Source organism: Rattus norvegicus, chromosome 10 (assembly GCF_021556685.1).
Source record: "Rattus norvegicus strain SHRSP/BbbUtx chromosome 10, alternate assembly SHRSP_T2T, whole genome shotgun sequence".
Taxonomy (NCBI): domain Eukaryota; kingdom Metazoa; phylum Chordata; class Mammalia; order Rodentia; family Muridae; genus Rattus; species Rattus norvegicus.
The window spans coordinates 74,362,354-74,376,659 of NC_141543.1; the positions used below are offsets into that span (position 1 = coordinate 74,362,354).

Here is a 14,306-nt window from a genome sequence, read left to right on the forward strand (position 1 = left end):
CAGAAATCCTATCCAATTCCCAAACCCATTAAAGTATGACTTCATATAATCCATGAGGGATCAATCCTTTGATGCATAAGCTTTCTGAGGATGTATGGCATGGTGGCATACTCCTTTAATCTCAGCATTCAGGAGGCAAGGGCACACAGACTTCTGAGTTTCAGGCCAGACAAGGCCACATAGTGAGACTGTATCTCAAAACAAAAACAAAACCCAATATCAAATGGGCAAGGCATAAAAACAATACCGAGTTTAGAATAATCTTCAAAACCGTTCCTAAACAGGTTTGATTTATGGTATTCTAATACTCCATTGAATGGGATAACTATTTAAATGGTGACTTTTTCTAGAGAAGGCTCATTATGAGTTGATTCGCAAAATAGCCACCATTTTAGGGTTCCAGATCCACACTTCCAGCATGAAGTGGAGTTACTCCGTGGAAGTCTCCCCATTCTCACCTCCCCACCCCTTCCCACCACACTCCCAGCTTCCATTTTACCAGCTTCCTAGTCTTTGCTGTTATTCCTCTCAACCAATAATTCTGACTTTCCAGAAAAATAAAATAAAACTCAACACCAGTCACTTGTTAAAGAGCATATTTATTATTTCTCTGGTATAGACAAAGCATCCATTGTACATTTGTCAGTTCATGACTTTGTCATCACGTCTACCTAGAATAATTGTCACCAAACACAGTGTGAGCAACTGGGAGGGGGGAGGAGGGCTGAGGAATGTGCCCTGAGGTCTTTCAGAATAAATAGCTACAAACACAAATGTGACAATAAAATAAATTAAAAAATTAAATAGTATTAAATCAATAGGATTAAATTAAATAAAAATTCAAGTGAAGAGTCCCTGGATGTGGCTACTTGGCAGCAAACAGCTTATAGGAGGGGGAGATTTGCAGGTGGCAGGAATGTTCTGGGGCTCAAGCCCCTGCTCTACACGGGGCCCACGGAGGTTTGGGGGTTCCTTGCTGCCTCTAATCTCAGGCATTTAGTTCCAGCTCAGTGATGTATTCTTGGACCCAGGTCTCTTTGGGGTCAGCGCAGATCTGCCGGTTTCTCTTGGTCAGGAAACTATACGGAGAGACGAGAGTCAAAGAATTAAAACATCCTACGGGAGAGTCTGATGTCCTCTATTGTTTCCCCACCCCACCCGTCCTCATCGTCGCTCTCCAGAGCCTCTCTCACTGGCCCCTTTAGATCGTCCTGTGCTTCCCTTTTTGTGACATACCAACCCCCAACCCCTGCCCCTGTGACTGAGAAACCCTCTCTTACAATGTTCCACAGGAAATGTTATCAGGAAAGAAGGAGAACAGAACTTACATGACACCCGGCTGGGAGCAAAGGCTGCTGGTCTCAAAATAGTCAGCAATGAATTTTCGTGGAATTTGCCGTCCATAGGAGAAGCAGCAGGCAGTCGGGGTGTCAGCTCCATCTGCAGGGGAAGGGACAGAACAAATTCTAGTCATCCTTGAGCAGGACAGGACAGCTACTACAACTTAAGAGTCGAGGAAGGCTGCCTTCTTGGGGTGGGAGTTGGAAGGCTGAGGCTCTGAAGGCATTTGGGCATTTGGGACCAGAAATATCCCCATGTCCATCTTTGTTTCTGTCCTCTGTTCTCTCTGGATCTTCACTGTGGACTTTCTCTTCCTCTGTTTTCTGCCCTGTGTCATTCCCACAGCTTTCCCTAATACCAGTCAGCAAAAAGGACACCAGGGTATCACATAAGGCATCCCAGAGGCAGACTTCCGTAGGAATCCTAGGACTGACTGGTAAGTACACGGCAGCACTAACCTCACTGTGATTTCAAGTTCTGGGTACCTACGAAAGGTTAGAGCTTTCTACCCCATAGAAAGGAAAATAAAAGTCTCAAAGAGAAAGACCAGTTTCTTTTCTCTTGTAAACTCTGAAGCCACAGAAAAGACTGCTGTGGTCTGCCTTAGATCAGAGAATGGGACACCTCCTGTAGCAGCGTGGACTCACATGGCGCTGAGAAGACTTCGTTCCAGAGCGCCATGGTGCAGAGAAGAACAGCAAGGGCAGCGGTGGAGACCTTCATGGTGCTGAGCAGGTAACAGAGGGTGCGCTTGTCAGCAGAGCAGAGAAGGGACTGGTACTCGCTGCCTCTTGTGTCCTTCTGGTGTCTGAAGCCATATGCTGCTTCTCTTATAGGTAGCCCTGGCCGATGAGGAAATGGAATCTGGGGCTGTGTAGGGAAAATTTTAAGTACAGCAATGGTGTCATGTTGAACATTACACAACCCAGGGTCCCCGGATAACCACAGGGGCTCAGGATATCCAAGAATAGCATCTCTGAGATACAACTCTCCACTCGTGACCTGTTCTTACTTCTTGTGAGGAAGTAGTTTCTCTTATGAGCGAGAGGTGGGGTAGGACAATGTCAACCCAGGGCTATTCTTAGCTGATCCCTTCTCATGAGAACCCTTCTGTGAATAAACACTCCAACCCCGTTCCTTGCCATGGGATAGAAACTCTTGTTGTTTTTCAGCTTTTCTGACCACATGGAAGAATAGCTGTGGATGGTGGTACAACAACCTCTTCTACCACCACCAGGAGGGGCTGAGTTAAAGCCACCCAGCTCCAGCCATGGGAACATGAAGTCACATTTAAGACATCTGTCCTATCATCAGCCACGAAATGACTAGGCCACTAGGTTGAACATTAGTTGTGGATCATAAAAATACTTCAGTGTGGGTGTTGATATGTGAGAAGCCTAAATATAGTTATGCCCATTAAGCTAGAAAAAGCCTTTCTAGAAAAGAGTTTTGTGGAAACAACCCAAATTTAAAGCCATCTTTAAATTGAGACAGCTGGTACGGAGTCATTATTACTCAGAACTAAAGAAACTTAACTTTTCACTAATGAAAGAATTATAGATTAAATTATATAGTACATACATTGGACTGCTTATTTATGAAGCTCTTAAAATTAATAAAATGACATAAATATATTCATAACATTGGTGATAAAGACATTGAGAAACATTGTACAAGTTTTACAAAGTAAAGAATTCTACAAATATTTGGAAATATACAGTTTTTTTTCACCAAACCCAGGCATTATAAATAAATAATACTAGATTATGTTTTTAAAAAATCACTAAAAATAAAAGCTTTAAAGAATTATTAATACCTTGTGTAATGGGCCTGTGAGTGATTAATTTTCTGATATTTTGAGATTTTCTTCTTTTATTTGGTGAGATATTATCTTCCTGTTCACTCACATACTCAGGAACTCACTTAGTTTAAAGCATTTTCAATATCACCATTTAAAAGTAAACAGTTATCAAATGTTTTACCTTTAATGTTTTTAATTTCTGAGGCAAAGTCTCACTAGGTAGCCAAAATTATGATCCTTCTGCCTCAGGCTCTGGAGTGCTAGAATTATAAGCATGTGGCATCATGTCTGAAAGAAGGTGCTTGTGAGTGTGCATGCGTGTGTGTGTGTGTGTGTGTGTGTGTGTGTGTGCGCGCGCGCGTGTGGTCTGTGTGTATGCGAATGCTTGCGTATGTAGAGGCCCAAGACTGATGTCAGGAATCATCCTCCATCGATATTCCATGTTACTTATTGTATCAGGGTTCTCTTAATCAAATGCAGAGCTCACGAACATGGCCGCTCTGTCATATTATCCCCAATCTTTGCCCTTCAAGACAAGAGTTAACAAGCAGGCTGTGGTAAGACAATATTATGATTGAAAAAATGTCCCGTCCATTCTAAGAGACTGGAACTTTTGCTGGATCTCACATTCAGAACTAATAATATACCTTGAGATCACTTAGGACTTAAGACTGCTATCCTACTGTCAACTCAGCCTGCTTTTTTTTTTTTAAAAGCTCCAGCCTACTTATTTAACCTGCCTTTAAGAGAATAATGTAACAACCAACAGTATTTGCCTTGGGTTTCTCATGTCATCAATGTTTACAATGTAAGCGAAAGCATTGCTACAGTCTTAGATTATGTACTCTTGCACACCCCTGGACCAGAACAATGCATGTGTACCATTTGCTGAAAGTAGAAAATACTGAGGTTGAAAACACCCTTCTAAAATGAACACCAATTTATGGATATTGGCTGATAGGCAGTGATGGCTTGTAGTACAATTTGTTGTCCAGGTCAGTTGGCACCAGTTGGAGCCAGTGACTAAATCCAATCTTGTTAAAGATTCCTATAATGTGTCCCTTTCCTTCCCCAGGTGATGTTTTCTGTGCTGTGTGTTTTCAGTAAATACAGAGCAACACCTGTGTTAGGGACAGTCATACAACTGACAATTAGTCACAGAATAGTCATACAAGGGACAGAGGCACACAGACACAGACAGGCAGGCAGACGGATGGACAGACAGACAGAGTCATACACAGATACAGATATGGAGACAGATCTTCAGAAAGACAGATTCAGTTTTATGTCAAAGACAGGACAGAGGACACAGGGAGCATGAAGTGGAGAAATCAGGTCTGGACTCAATCTTGGTTCAATGACCAAGTGGGGAAGTGCCTTTCTTTCCTTCCTTGATGGGATACTGATGCACTGTCAATGACTCGGACCCTGTTGCTAATGTGTTTAATCATGCAGCAGACTACCATGACCACTGGCATTTAGGCAGGCACTGGGGATCTGGACTCTGGGCCTCATGCTTTCAGAGCAAGCACTGAACCATCTTTCTAGCCCTTGAAAAAAGATTTTGGTAGATAGACTCTTTTTACCCAACTGCTTGATACTTTGCTTTGACAAATGGTTGAATCCTTTCCTTTCCTGTCCTTTCCTTTCCTTTCCTTTCCTTTCCTTTCCTTTCCTTTCCTTTCCTTTCCTTTCCTTCCCTTTCCTTCCCTTCCCTTCCCTTTCTTTCCCTTCTCTTTCCTTTCCTTTCTTTTCCTTTCCTTTCCTTTCCTCTTCTCTTCTTTCTTTCTTCTTTTTCTTTTTTTAAAGCTTTTATCTGTAGATCCCATATTCTAGCAGGGATAAATGAAGTAAGTGACTAGGGACCATAGAACTTGGCAGGAAGTGCTATGGGAGGAAAAGATCAGAGGAAGGAGGGATGCATAACCTTCTCCAGAGGGATTCAGGGCTTCGTAGAAGGGCTGCAATTTGATAGGGTCTTAAAGCACAACATCAAGGAACCTTCTTTCAGTAAAGACATTACAGAAATCCACAACTCATCTAACTGCAGAGTTGAGGAGCCACATAATTACTGCACCCAGGACTCAGGAACCATTGGGTAAGAGGGGACAGAATGATTATAATAGCTGGGGAAACAGGAAGTCTGCTGTGATGCTGCCTCCTAGAAATACCAGAGAAGCTACACCAGTAGAGTACCAGCAACATGGCTGCCTGAGCATGACCTGAACAAGGACAAAACCAACACAGAAACTAAAGTGAAGGAGGAGCTCAACCTACACAAAGAACTACTGGCAGCCAAGGAATGCTGGGAATGGGACATGGGGAATAGTCATCCTCAGGGAAGAGAGCTGAAGAGGTCATCAAGTGGTTATCCAATACTAAATGTCTCTGTCTCTGTCTCTGTTTCTCTCTCTCTCTCTCTCTCTCTCTCTCTCTCTCTCTCACACACACACACACACACACACACAATGCACACGTGCATATATATGTAATGACAAAGGAAAAATGGTCATGAGTTTAAGAGAGTGTAAAGGAAAGAAAAGGAAAGGGAAATGTATGTAATTATATAATAATCTCAAAAGGGTTAAAAAGGATCACACAATATCTCAATATATTGAACAGAGTGGTAGGGTATAACTTTGTGGGTTCAATGGAATGACAGAATTTTGGGGAACAGTTATGGTAAAGCTAAGTTGAGGTGGGCTGAACCAAAGAGGCTTTAAAATCTCCCCAGGAGTAGTCATTCACAGGTTAGATCCAAGAAAAGGGCTTCAGACATCAGCAAACCAAGGACACACTTGGGTAGGCTGTCCCTTCCAAGTGTCTACGGAGTCATGATTTTTTTCATTTTTCAATTTTTATTATGATTATCATTACTACATTGCATGTTGTGCATGCACACATGTGTTCATGTGCACATGAGTGTGCCTTGAGACATAGCATGCATGTGAAGGTCAGAGGACAACATTCACCAGTTTCCTCTCTTCAGGAACTGAAGTCAGGTAGTCAGGTATTGTTATGCCCAGGTCGGGAAACCCTAAAAGCCACCAGGACTCAACTCAAGCTCTAATAAACTCAAGGTTTATTAGAACTCAGGATGTAAACCTTCCATGATGCAGCAGGTTAAGTGAGCAATCACGATTTCTAGGGGAAGGGGTTCTAAAACGAAGAAAACCACAAGCAGGGGTTTCTTGGCATCACATGATTGCACAAGAGTTTTATGGGCAAGTTGACTTTTGAAGTGATTGGCCCATTTTCGGCACTAAGACCACTAATGGCTCGGGCCTGGTCATCTGGAGAATATCTGGCCATCAATTAATAGCTGCTAAGAGTGATGAGCGCCCTTCCGGTTTACGTGGAGGTGTTGCTATCTTCTGAGGGAAAAGTATGCAGGAAAGGGAGGGTTGCTAGGAAATGCTATCTCCTTTAGGCAGAAAAGAATGCCATAGGACCGTAAATCCCAGCAGTTGCAGCTGCCTGGATATGTCTCACCTTGGGACCTGATTTGGTTTTTTTTTTGCCTAAACTTACGTCTCCATACCTCTCCTTAGGTTTCTCAGTTTCTCAGTATATGTGTAGCAAATGATGTTGCCTGCTAAGAAAGCTAGCTAAGGCATTTTGCATTTTGAAATGAGATATATCTCATTGTCTCCAAAAATGAAAGACTACCAGAACAATTTGAGGTGCTGCTTGTAACATCAAAGACTTGCTAAGATTGAACTTCCCTGATTCTGAGATTTTGTATCAAGATTTATCATAATAGCGGGAACTTGAGAGATGACTCAGAAGTTAAGAAGACTGGCTGTTTTTTAAGGCGTCCTGGGCCTCGCGGCTGACACTCACATGATAGTTACAACCACCTGTAACTGCACTTCCGGGCGATCCGATACCCTTTTCCGACTTTCTTGGGCACAAGCCACTCACACAATGTATATACATGCACTCAGACAAAATACTCATATGCATCCAATAAAAATGAATAAATCTTAAAAAAAGAAATCTTACTGGGTGGTGGTGACACGTGCCTTCAATCTTAGCTCCAGGGAAGGCAGAGGCAAGTGAATCTGTGAGGCCAACCTGGTCTACAGAGAGAGTTCCAGGATAACCATGGCTATATACAGAAAGAGAAACCCTGCTTGAAAACCCCCCAAAAAATCATCTAAAAAGGAGTGGAAATTAATTACTATTAACTAGAGGCTAAGTTTAATGCTTAAAATACTTTTCTCTTTTGTGTCCTTAAACATTTCTTATTGTTATGCAGTAGCATTTTTTTAAACTTAGGTTTTTGATACTTTCATACACTAGTACTGTTGTTGGGAGCACTGATGCCCTTGTACTCACAGATAAGCTCTGAGAAACCAGGAATGTTAAATACAAGTGGCTGTCTCTTCAGTAGGAGAGATGTATAACCTTTTTTTCCACCCAGAAGGCTGTGACTAGAGGTAGTTAATATCTGGTGATCTGTGCTATCTGTAAGGCCATAGGAAGCTCCCACAAGCAGGACCGGAAGTGGCTAATTGTCTAGGCAACCTTTGTGTCATCTGTATGGCCAGGGGCTTCCCCAAGCTCCCACCACCAGGACCAGAAGTGGCAAAGAGCCCAAATAATCTCTACACTGTCTGCATGACCAAGACCACACCAGATCCTCCCCTAACCCCTTAAGGTAACACATGTAGCCTATCTCTCGAACTCATGTTCATGAACGAAGTGATGTGTGCTTTGAGAAGAGTTTCAACGTAATTGGGGTTTGTGCTAGACCAGGAAACTTCTTCTTTAAACTGTGCTGCACTTAAATATGTGTAAAATAGACTGACCAGTGTCAGACTCTAGAGGTTCAAACCAACTTGGGCTATTGAGTCCTGCTGAACCAGATTTTCTTCTTGCCTCATGGGGACTGACACTCTGCTGGCCCCCACTTACTGAGCTACATCCTTTTCACTACTCCACCTCCCCAACTTCTCCCATGCCCCCAACCCCCCTCTCAAATTCATGGCTTCTTCATCTACAATTGTTTCTGACACACACACACACACACATATATATATATATGTGTGTGTGTGTGTGTGTGTGTGTGTGTGTGTGTGTGTGTGTATTATTTACAACCTATTCAGTCTATTTAGCATTGTTCTTTCATGCTTGTCTTTAGAGCTGATCACCTGAATTTGGATAGCCTATTGGGAGTTCATCCCTAAAGAAAACATACTGCCCCTCTCTCAGCAGCCAATGCTTCTCTATAGCTTTTCATCTAGGGGCAGGGCCTTGTGAAATTTCCCCTATTCACACCGCCATGTGAACTGTTGCTTCTAGAAGCATGTGTCCCAGTTCTCTAGCTCTTATAGACTTTGAAGCATACAGGCTCGGTTTCCATTGCTCCTGATGATGGCTAACGCTGGTAGCAAGAGACACAAAGCAATGGCAAGGGCAAGGGTGATGTTGGTTTCATCAGGACTGGGGCAGCCATGTTTCCTTCCATCTGCTACCAATTCTAAAGAAAGGTGTCACAATCACTTGTTTCGTCGGAAACTACATCTCAGGAAAACCAGTGTTGGGACATGTCTGTAATCTCAGTGCTCTCAAGATGGAGGCAGGAGAATCAGGAGTTCAAGGTCATCCTGAGCTACATAAGGGATTTGAGGCTAGCCTTGGGTACTTGAGACCCTGTCACAGAAGCAAAACCATACACCGTCATCCCACAATACCTAGAATGTACCCAATCTCAACAGGAATTTATTAGACCATGTGTCATTTTATCTATCTACTGCTTCTGTCTCCCAGTCACCAACCCCTTCCTACATCACAATCTCACTTCTTAGGAAGCCACCTTTATACCTATGATTCAGTTTCTGAGGGCTGGATTCTAAGAGCTGGAGAAGGTAGAAGGGGAAATGAAAACTGCTGTATCATCACTTATCTTGGCAATGGATACTTCCTACTTCCAGAATTATGACCTTCACTGCAGTGGGTCTCCATTCATCTATGTAAAGTGTTGTTTTAAAATTTAAATGATGTCTGGTCTGTTTTAACCAAATTCAGCTCACGCCTAGTTGGTGGCATCTAGATAACCAAATCCTAACACAGGATGACTCTAACATGGTGAGTCTCCCGATCTAGTCTCTAATTTGTGGAATTTCATTCTTTTAAATGAAGGTAATTGATGAGATATGAGATCCTTGGTGTCCATAGAAGTTTAAGACTTTCTGCATCAGTCCCCAAACCAGGAAATGGCCCTTCACCATTTTCACTCGGTTGGAAAGATGACTTGCTTATAAGCATAGTACGTGCTTAACACACACATCGAATGGGTCATGGAAGGGTTGAGTTAGAAGATGTCAGAAATGTTCGAGGTGCCGGATGGATGTTTCCAGGAAAAGCAGCTTGCTTGGGTCACACACAGACCTGGTTAGCAATACACTTCACCATCCGTGCTATTTTCCACTGCATCTCCAACAAGGCCTGGCATGTAGTGAGGCAAGTGAACAAATCATGATTTGAGAAAGACATCGTATGCATTAAAACACATCATAGAGCTGAAATACTAGCGGGAGGAGAAGGATTGCAAGAAGACCATAGAGGCAAGATCTTCATCTTCAGGGGAAACACCAAGATCAGTTAGGTAGTCAGGACAGAAAGTAACGTAGTGAACAACCTCGGTGTGGAGGGCCTTAATCTATGTCCTAGATTTCTAGTTCGCTCCAGCCTTCTCAAGGCCTCACCACAGTCCAGGAGAGTATCCCATTGTGGATCCAGGGAATTCTGGTGGGGCAACTTATCTTCCTTGTCATTGCCTCTGACTGCCCCACTCACCTCCTCTCACTCCCCAACGCTTCCCACCATCCGGCCCTGCCTATTGGTTTCTTTTTAGTCTTCCCACCAAGGATCTACTTCCCTGGGTACCAGTCTCAGCTCTTGTTTGACATCAGCAGCCCCATGAGTGGGCTAACTGATGATAACATTCTTGTTAGGTCTACTTCTGGCCTTCTATAGGTTGCAGTAGGCCAGATCTCATCACTCAAAGGCAGAAACAGCATCCTGGAGACAAGCCCCTTTCTCATATCCAGGAGACAAGGACTCAATGATGCCATCCCTCCCTTCCTCTTGCAGTGAGCCTTTCATTTCCTGCCTGCGTTCTCACCATTTCCTCTGGTGTGTGTGTATGTGTGTGTGTGTGTGTGTGTGTGTGTGTGTGTGTGTGTGTGTGCATGTGATCATCCATGGTCGATCAGGTTGTATATTATATATCTCGATAATGGACTCCATCTACCCTCTGAATCCTGGATCATCTATCTCATGAAAACTTTCAAGCTTCCACACCAGAAAGCAGGAAGTCACACTCTCTACTCCCACAACTTCCTACATCAATTCAGTCACCGACACTAGTCTGTACTGGAAATTAAAACTGAGGTGCCGTGACAGGGGGAGTGGGCAGTGGTGGGAACATGTGGAGGTGTGGGAGGGTGGAGTGCAGTTGCTGGAGAGATGACTTAGCATTAAGAAAGGGCTTTTGCAGAAGACCCATGCTCAGCACCCATGCTGGGCAGCTCACAACCACTTGTATGTACTTTAGTTCCAGAGGTATCAGATGCCTCTGGCTTTTACGAGCACACACACACACACACACACACACACACACACACACACACACACACAATTAAAAATAAAAACGTCTTTTAGAAACAAAACAGAACAATATAAAATAAAATAAAAGCAAGTCAAATAACTTATCTTTAAAAAAAAAAAAGAGACAGGGGCTCTGCAGTTGCTCATGACCCATGAACGCTGCTGAGGTCGGCCCTCTGGCTACTCAGCAGGGCCATATGCAGCAAATAAGAAGCAAGGTTTCCTTCCAGCTTTGCCAAAGAGATCTCTCTAAAGCCCCAGTCTCCTCTTCCTCGGGTGTTTCTCAACTCCACTTATTGTTTCCAGTGACATGGAAACTTCCCTGTGACCTGACCTCTGCCTGCCTACCTGGATTTGAACCCTGTTCTTCAGACTTGCTGACCATGCCTCTGTGAATTGTAGCAGCTGTCTGAGATGAACACCAGTTTGGCAGGGCAAAGCATCTCTTTTCTGCAAAGCATAGGGCAGTGTGAAATACCATGGGCATCCATATTTAGGACAAATAAAGAAAATGTCTGGTTTTTGGTATACATAAAATTTTACTATTTTTAAAGAGATTTATATATTTATTTATATTGTGTATATGAGTGGTTTGTTCGCATGCCTGTCTTCACACCAGAAGAGGCAATTGGATCCTATACAGTTGTGAGCTGCCATGTGGGTGCTGGGAATTGAACCCTTGGCCTCTGGAAGAGCAGCCAGTGCTCTTAATCACTGAGGCATCTCACCTCCAGCCCTTACTAAAGATGAAAACAATCACATAATTTTGTCATTTTTATGTAAAGATTAAACTGTGGCTAAATATTGGTTACCGGAGGGTGTGCGGTATTTTTGGATACTGGAGGGCACTTTAAAATGTAGATTATTTTTTTCTTGATTCCTGTTCCCTGTGCTCCCCTCCTGTTCCCTGCTGTCCCCAACCTTCCCCTACTGTCTCCCTTCTGCTTTCACTTTACACATGTCCATTTGCCGCTCCCCCCACATCTCTCTGAAAACTACTACTAAAATTACCACACTTTCTAAGACCAAAGAAAAAAGAGGAAAAAAAAAGAGAGAAGTTCATGGATTCTATTGCTCAAAATCACTTGAACCGAGAACTGCGGTATACTGACAAAATGTGGCCGTTAAGCTTTTGGCAGGAGTTTATAATTAAGTGAGTTTCCTTTTCTGATGAACTAATCCTAGGGCCAGGCTCCCTTGGTTTCATTTCCCAATCTGTGATGTATCAGCTATGTGTCTTTCTGTTGTTTATTCAGCTCTCTGTGCTTAGCACTTTCGTGCCTAACAGGGACTAACAATGATTCCTACTTCCGAGGAATGATTCCTACCACAGAGAAGATGAAATGCATTAGTAATCAGGCTATCACTGGCTCGTGCGAAGTGCTGTGTTAAGTGCTAATCTCAGTGCTGTGTTAAGTGCTAACCACAATTACTATCATTTACATTTTTCTAAGTCTCCAGTCTTTTAAATTAGAAATAATTTAACATTGAAACACAGATTTTACATGTTTACAGTCACCATGCAATATTTCAGTGTGTATAACTGATGTTCAAATCAGGGTCTGTCTATCTATCGAGTAATTTCTTGGTGGTGAAAGCATGCAGGATCTTTTCTTCTAGCTCTGTTGAAATACACAGCCCATTATCGTTGTCTTTAGTTGCCCTACTGTGAAACAGGACACAATAAATGCATCTTACTTATAAAAGCACAGGTCTTTTGACTTTTGTCCACTCTCTGCCTAGATCATCACCTTCAGGTCTTAGTGCTCAATTTAGAGAAAAGTTCAAAACAGTCAAATGGATGGAGCTACCTAAGTAGTAGAATCCTTAAATACAAGTCTTAGTACTTCTAGGCAGTGGAATATTATAGATTCCTGAATGTGTGTCTCAGTGAATGACTAAGTCCTTAACACCCCTTATAGATAGATATTAACTAGCAATGCAAATGCAGGCTGATTCGAGAAAAAATGTCAAGTACTAACAGCTTAAACTTGTCACATAATGACAGAGACTTCTAAGTTGTCCTAAATCTTAAGGATCTGAAGATTCATGCCTTCCTATAGTTTCTAAAATTTTTACAGCAACTTCAGATATTTTTGATAGAAGGAAAACAAACCAATGTAATTTTCTTTTAAAAGTTCAGACCTCAGATTTTTCTCTTATTTACTCTTCGACAATTGGACACATGTATACATGAATCCTATCTACCTTTAATTCCTCCTAGCCCTGTGACATCCCCTCCCCGACCCTGCCGTGTCTCTTCTCTCCCCTTACCCCTCCTCTCAGGTGACTGGAAAGAGGGCAGAAACACATACATGTACACATGTAGAAACACATACATGTACACATGCAGAAACACATACATGTACAAGCATCGACCAAAGAAAGAGGCTTTGTAAGAAATGCTGGAAGTTTCCAGATACTGGCGAGTCTGGGTGCTTCGCTCAGGACTTTAACATGCTCTGAAGTCACTGCCCTCTACCCGGGAGAGCCGAGGAACAGGCTGTGACTGGTGACTACAGTCTGCTGGCCAGAGTCTGGCAGTCGCTTTAGCTGGCGTCCTCTGCTACAGACACCATTTTGAACCTTCACTCTGCATAACCATCTACTTGTCTCTTCCATCCACAATTCAGTGTCTGCTCCCATTTTCCCCAAAGCGACTGAGATACTGCCCCGGCAATACTGCTTCTTGGTTCATTGTCGTAGCAAGATGGCTCTGTGTCTCAGCTACCTTGGCTTCCCCATCTCAGCTTTTGCCCTCTACTAACACCCTAGTTCTAAGCATGTGCTCACTCTTGGCCCCCAACACTCAGTGATCGCCTAACAGTCCTAACTCTCACACTGTTCCAGGGAGAGGCCAGGCTGTCCACAAGGACACCTCTCCACAGATCTTTAATCTCTCCCAAGGATCTACTACCTTCTGGTACCCTGTAGACCGTCCTAATACTCGAGTTCCCACTTTCTGAGAGTAAATAACCACCGGAAGAAAGGACCAGCTTAAAGTCAGTCTGCTGATGGGCCCCGCCCCACACTACAGGTTTAAGAGGGTCCTCTCCGTGCTCCAGTTTTTCCATCTGTAATACGAAGGCAATGTGATATGGTCTGAGATTCACTCCAATTCTAACCTTCTAGAACAGTCTTCACCGTCTCTGAGGATGGATGCTCTTTACAATAAGACTCCTTCCCCGTCCCCCCCAGATCAACATCCATTCACATCTACCATCCTCAGTGCCCCAGAGCAAGTGGCTCCGCAGCCCTTCATCAAAAGGTGATAAAGACACAGGCTAATGTAGGCAGAGGCTCCTCCTTAGCCTGGTTATTTTCAACCTTATTTGAAGCTTTCTACCTACTCATGAGGGAGAATCTTCATCCTCAGACTCCCTGATGCCTTGTTGCTATCTCTTATGTGTCACCTTATTCCACCTCATGGGACAGTCATTTCTATCACCATCCAAGCCACCAATAGGCTAAGATCTCCTTGAGGGAATGCTGAGGCTTTATTCCACTGTCTCTGCTCTGATGAACAGGAAGTTGGGCTGAACTGAAA

The 14,306-nt window shown here is 43.3% G+C and overlaps 1 protein-coding gene across 1 annotated transcript; it reads right to left on the minus strand.

Moving 5' to 3' along the window:
• Positions 1-582: 582 nt before the first annotated feature.
• On the minus strand, positions 583-2,133 carry Ccl3 (C-C motif chemokine ligand 3). The gene is given in 3 exon segments (NM_013025.2): positions 583-1,079; positions 1,329-1,440; positions 1,989-2,133. Coding segments are annotated over 3 exon segments (279 nt in total). The 5' UTR covers positions 2,065-2,133; the 3' UTR covers positions 583-988.
• Positions 2,134-14,306: the final 12,173 nt, after the last annotated feature.